General features: G+C 47.4%; 3 protein-coding genes across 3 annotated transcripts; 2 read left to right on the forward strand and 1 right to left on the reverse strand.

Annotated features, from left to right (window-relative positions):
- Positions 1–941: 941 nt before the first annotated feature.
- On the forward strand, positions 942–2,011 carry LOC104987691 (histone H2A type 2-B). Its single transcript, XM_010838736.1, has one exon. The coding sequence runs from the start codon at positions 1,559–1,561 to the stop codon at positions 1,949–1,951; it is 393 nt and encodes a 130-aa protein (XP_010837038.1). The 5' UTR covers positions 942–1,558; the 3' UTR covers positions 1,952–2,011.
- Positions 2,012–2,095: 84 nt separating this feature from the next.
- On the reverse strand, positions 2,096–2,571 carry LOC104987692 (histone H2A type 2-C). Its single transcript, XM_010838737.1, has one exon. The coding sequence runs from the start codon at positions 2,505–2,507 to the stop codon at positions 2,118–2,120; it is 390 nt and encodes a 129-aa protein (XP_010837039.1). The 5' UTR covers positions 2,508–2,571; the 3' UTR covers positions 2,096–2,117.
- A 212-nt stretch (positions 2,572–2,783) lies between these two features.
- LOC104987693 (histone H2B type 2-E) lies at positions 2,784–5,112 on the forward strand. Its single transcript, XM_010838738.1, has one exon. The coding sequence runs from the start codon at positions 2,825–2,827 to the stop codon at positions 3,203–3,205; it is 381 nt and encodes a 126-aa protein (XP_010837040.1). The 5' UTR covers positions 2,784–2,824; the 3' UTR covers positions 3,206–5,112.
- The last annotated feature ends 454 nt before the right edge of the window (positions 5,113–5,566 follow it).

Here is a 5,566-nt window from a genome sequence, read left to right on the forward strand (position 1 = left end):
CAGGCTCCCCCGTCCCTGGGATTCTCCAGGCAAGAATACTGGAGTGGGTTGCCACTTCCTTCTCCAATGCATGAAAGTGAAAAGTGAAAGTGAAGTCTCTTAGTCGAGTCTGACTCTTAGCGACCCCATGGACTGCAGCATGCCAGGCCTCTCTGTCCATCACCAACTCCCGGAGTTTACTCAAACTCATGTTCATTGAGTCGGTGATGCCGTCCAACCATCTCATGTCGTCCCCTTCTCCTCCCGCCTTCAACCTTTCCCAGCATCAGGGTCTTTTCCAATGAGTCAGTTCTTCGCATCAGGTGGCCAAAGTACTGGAGTTTCAGCTTCAACATCAGTCCCTCCAACGAATATTCAGGAATATTCATGAATATATGCTGTAAGATGCAGGAAACTGTAGATGTTAGCTCAGGTACCGGGCAGACTGTTGGAACAATTCAGGGAAAGAACAAAGACAGGAGAGCTGGCGAGGGTAGGGGGGTGGCGGGGGTTGGCAGGTGACTGGATGAGTTTGCTCTTGGATAGGTCGAGTTATTGGGACAGACAGGTTGAAGCATCCAGTAAACAGGTATATAGGCCTGAGCTTCTGCAACAAATACTAGTTGAAAGCACTGAATTGGGTACGACTTCAGGAAGAGTTAAGAATGGAATGTGCGGAAAGGGCGAGTAGGGAGGCAGAGCCGAGCTTAACAATGGGATTTAAACACGGGCAGAGGAAAAGAAACAGAATGAGGAAGGACGGAGGGCGACGTTTTGAATGCCAAGTTAAAGACGCCTTCAAGTTGAAGGCGGTTTGGGACGCCTCCTGGAGGTCAAGAGGAGGATGACATTCTATTCTGGGCTTCCCTGGTGGCTCAGACCGTAAGGAATCCACCTGCCTGCAATGCTGGAGACCCGGATTCGATCTCTGGGTCGGGAAGATCCCCTGAGAAGGAAATGGCTCTCGGTTAAACGGGAGTCTGAGGAACAGAGACGGGTGGGGATGGGGCGAAGCCACACCGCAGACAACTAAACTGAAAGAAAAGAAAAAGCCTCAGTAGTTCTATATTTTTTAAGGTAGTCTGGCTTTGACGAGCCAGGAAAAGAGGAACTTAGTAATTTAAGGTTCCAAGGCCCTTGAGTGGGAGTAACTGCATTTGCTAAAGGCTCTCTGCAGCCCTTTAGGACCCTTTTTAGGATTTCCCTTGGTGTAAACGGGGAAAAAACCTACCACCCGTAACCCAGAAAAATATTGCCACTAAGTAAATAAAGCAAAACAGAAAGGCGTCTTGTTTGAAAGCCTTCACTTTAAAAATCCTGGCATGCAAATAAAGGGCTTTAATGTGGCTCACAACGATTGGTAGGTACTTATAGAAGCCGTCATTTCCACGTAGCGCAAGATGCAAACGAAGAGTCTGCTTTTCGCTTTCCTATTGGCTGTTTGATCGGACTCCCCTTTTAGCCAATCAAACCACTTCCCTTCGCCCCTCCCGGTAGCTCTTATAAATTACATCAAATTGGTTACCCTTGCCATATCCTTCTCCTTGAAAAAGAAGCCGTAACTGCAGTTTTAGCAGTAATGTCAGGCCGCGGAAAGCAGGGAGGCAAAGCTCGGGCCAAGGCCAAGTCGCGCTCATCCCGCGCTGGCCTTCAGTTCCCCGTAGGGCGAGTGCACCGCCTGCTGCGCAAAGGGAACTACGCCGAAAGGGTGGGGGCCGGCGCACCGGTGTACTTGGCGGCAGTGCTGGAGTACCTGACCGCGGAAATCCTGGAGCTGGCGGGCAACGCCGCCCGAGACAACAAGAAGACGCGCATCATCCCTCGCCATTTGCAACTGGCCGTGAGAAATGATGAAGAGCTCAACAAGTTACTCGGGGGTGTCACTATTGCCCAGGGCGGTGTCTTACCCAATATCCAGGCAGTCTTATTGCCCAAAAAAACGGAGAGTCACAAGCCTGGCAAGAATAAGTAATTAAAAGGCTTGATACCATCCCCACTCACCCCAAAGGCTCTTTTAAGAGCCACCACCAAAGTGTCAAAATAAAGGGCTGATCACAAAATAGCGCATTAGCTCTTTTTTTGAAAACTTGGGTGGCTCTAAAAAGAGCCTTTGTTCTTTGGCTTACTTTGAAAAGGCTTTATTTGCTTTTGGCTTTATGGCTTTCGGTTTTCTTTGGTAACAGAACGGCCTGGATATTGGGCAAAACGCCGCCCTGGGCGATGGTGACCTTGCCCAACAGCTTGTTCAGCTCTTCGTCGTTGCGGATGGCCAACTGCAGGTGACGAGGGATGATGCGCGTCTTTTTGTTGTCTCGCGCCGCGTTGCCGGCCAGCTCCAGGATCTCGGCTGTCAGATACTCCAGAACCGCCGCCATGTAGACGGGCGCGCCGGCCCCCACCCGCTCAGCGTAGTTGCCTTTGCGCAGCAGGCGGTGCACTCGCCCTACCGGGAACTGCAAGCCTGCGCGGGACGAGCGCGACTTGGCCTTTGCGCGGGCCTTGCCTCCCTGCTTTCCGCGACCAGACATGACTAAAGATACGCGTAGTACGATTAAAGATCGGAGCCCCTCGGCTTAAAAAAGATCAGCAATTGGAAAGCCTTTATAAGTTTTCCGAGGGGTGGAGTCAGGAACGAGCTTTTCATTGGTCCTAAATTGGCTCCTGAAACAGCCAATAAGGTTAAGAGTCGGTGTTGTTCTGTCGCTATTACTGATAACGTAAGGTCTCTCCGCGGACCAATGGGAACGTAAGACTTTTGGAGCCTTAATTTGCATACGGTGGTTATAAATGGATCAGGCCCGCCCATTCTCATACCTCTTTTTTTGCCAAACGGCGTTGTTCTACAATGCCTGAGCCGGCAAAATCCGCTCCCGCGCCCAAGAAGGGCTCCAAGAAAGCGGTCACTAAAGCCCAAAAGAAGGACGGCAAGAAGCGCAAGCGCAGCCGTAAGGAGAGCTATTCCATCTACGTGTACAAGGTGCTGAAGCAGGTGCACCCGGACACCGGTATTTCGTCCAAGGCCATGGGCATCATGAACTCATTTGTCAACGACATCTTCGAGCGCATCGCGGGCGAAGCGTCGCGCTTGGCGCATTACAACAAGCGCTCGACCATCACGTCCCGGGAGATCCAGACGGCCGTGCGCCTGCTGCTGCCTGGCGAGCTGGCCAAGCACGCCGTGTCCGAGGGCACCAAGGCGGTCACCAAGTACACCAGCTCCAAGTGAGTCCTTGCTGGTATGCGGCGCTCGCACGAGGCGCAAAGCCGCTTGATTTTCCAAAGGCTCTTTTCAGAGCCACCCACCTAATCACCAGAAAAGAGCCTTGTTCACTTGTTTTTCCTCAGTTCCTCACAAAGTAAGTTACTCTAGTTGGCTAAAAGTAATGGAAGATGACACACGTAGCTTTTTAAGCCTTTATGACTTGAGATTCCTGGCGCGTGACTGGCTTTGCTTTTGAATCTAGGGCGCGTCTTAACCCTCACTGCTGCTTAGCTTTCGTATGAGTCAGTTCTAAATTAGGATACTGAGACTGCTCCTAGACTTGTGTCCTGGTGGCTGTGTTGGGTACGTTTCACCGGTGTTCCAAAACGAAGTGAGTGATTTCAGCTATCCCCATTTAAGAAAGGACCCCAGGACACGACCAAGCCCGGGTCTTTCCGAACATTGCATCACAGCCCTGAAGAATTGCGAGTTTGGCAGCCGCGTGGGTGCCGGATCACCAGTTACGCCCTTGCGATGTGGCTTCCTGTGGACACCAGCGGTTCGGGATACTTCGTACTGAGCCCGCGCTGCCTGGTCTCAGCCTTTCCCTGATTGGACATGAATATTCAAAATCTCCCGCCGCTCTGGAATTCATAGGTTCTAGGTTTGCGCCGCTCACTTTGGCGCTGTGGAATTCCTGTTATTTCTTGGTTTGTGGATCATTTTTGCTTTTAATTCTCTTTTCTCGAAATATTTCGGCGTCAAGTCACTGCAAGGCACTAGTCATTTTAGTTTGGTCTCAAACGTCACCTCCCAGACACCTTCGGGAAGTTGTGCCTCTCCTTGCCTCTGGTCCCTATTTTATCTTCTTCCTAGCAGCTGTCAGAAATTGTTTTGCTATTAGTTTTTTTTCATGTTTACCATTTTCCTCAAGACCTTAACAGAAACTTTATTGGTTTGGTTTGGTTTTTCTCTATATTGTCCCCACCAACCAGTGCTTGGCACACAGTGGACACTTTAAGTACTTACTGAATTAGTATTTGTTGAATTGGTTTTTCTGTCCCTCTTCTTTTAAAAATAGCCTTCGTGGATGGATGGGTGCGGTTCATTTCCATTAGGTGTATGGGAAGACATGATGAAAATGGAAATGTTTCGGAGCTCCTTTCCCAAGTTGGCTATGGTCACCTCAGGGCAACAGCTGGGAGGAGGGCTGTATTTGTGTGTGTGTGTGCGCTAAGGAGGAGGTGGCAGTTTTAAGTCCTTCCTTTATGCTTTTCAGTTTGGTCTAATCTTTGGATTTTCATTAAATTCAGAACATTGCTCACTAGAAGATCCTTTTCCTTTCTTCATTTATGATACCCTCCTTCCATCCTTATCTTTTGTTCCCCATTGAGATGAACTTTTCATTTATATTAACAGTGTCATTTACTCTTCAGGAGACCCTATAAAATAGACAAGGTTGGGGCTTCCCTGGTGGCTCTGGTAAAGAATCCTCCTGCCAGTGCAGAAGACACAGGTTGGATCCCTGATCCAGGAAGATCCCAGAAAGAGAAAAAAAAAAGAGAATGTTAATATTTCTTTAAAAATGAGGTTGAGAGTGAGTGATCCACTGGTCATGTAGCTAACATTGTCCACCTTTGTACCCTCAGATGCAAGGACGATTGGATTTTAGTTTTATTTCACTGTAATCATGGAATGTTGTATTTTTCTGTCCAAGCCTTGATTCTGCTGATAATGGCATTGATGATCTGATCAGTTATTCAACTCTGCTTTTGGATAAGGGGTCCTGGAGTTGATTGCAGGTGTTTCATGAATCCAAATGGACTCCAGACATTATCAGAGACTGAATAAATCTTAATGTTTCTTACATGTGTGTTTTCAAATGTGTGTATATGCTATTGTTATTAATAAATTTACCAGTTAATTAAAAAGCTTGGCTGCATTCTTTTATCTGTAATATATTTTCTAACTAAATGAAGTAGATAAAATCACTACTGGCTCTAAGCAAATGTATAGAGATGTTTGAGTGCCTCTGACCTGGAAGGTGAATATTTATAAACTATCAACCAAATTTGCTTCTACTCCAGAAGGGTAGTGGGGCTGATATAGTCTGGTAGGACACTATTAATGCTTAGTAACTGAAAAGTGCCTGAGCACAAAATGAAACAAAGGTCATGACCACAAACAAGAAGCACTATAAATAAAATAGAAAAAATAAAGTTATTAACAAAGTTTAGAAAATACCTGCAGAGTACTTAGTATGTGTCTGTCAGATGTTTTAGGTTCTTCACATGTATTGACTTATTTAATCCTCACAAGAACTTTATGAAATAGTTACCATTATTGTCTCCCACTTTACAGGTGAGGAAACTGAGGCATAGAAAG

The sequence above is a fragment of the Bison bison genome, unplaced genomic scaffold, assembly GCF_000754665.1.
Source record: "Bison bison bison isolate TAMUID 2011002044 unplaced genomic scaffold, Bison_UMD1.0 scf7180017864104, whole genome shotgun sequence".
NCBI lineage: Eukaryota > Metazoa > Chordata > Mammalia > Artiodactyla > Bovidae > Bison > Bison bison.

What these genes read in the sequence shown, in the direction of transcription:
- LOC104987691 (XM_010838736.1), top strand. Translation starts at nt 1,559, where the DNA reads ATGTCAGGCCGCGGAAAGCAGGGAGGCAAAGCTCGGGCCAAGGCCAAG.
- LOC104987692 (XM_010838737.1), bottom strand. Translation starts at nt 2,507, where the DNA reads ATGTCTGGTCGCGGAAAGCAGGGAGGCAAGGCCCGCGCAAAGGCCAAG.
- LOC104987693 (XM_010838738.1), top strand. Translation starts at nt 2,825, where the DNA reads ATGCCTGAGCCGGCAAAATCCGCTCCCGCGCCCAAGAAGGGCTCCAAG.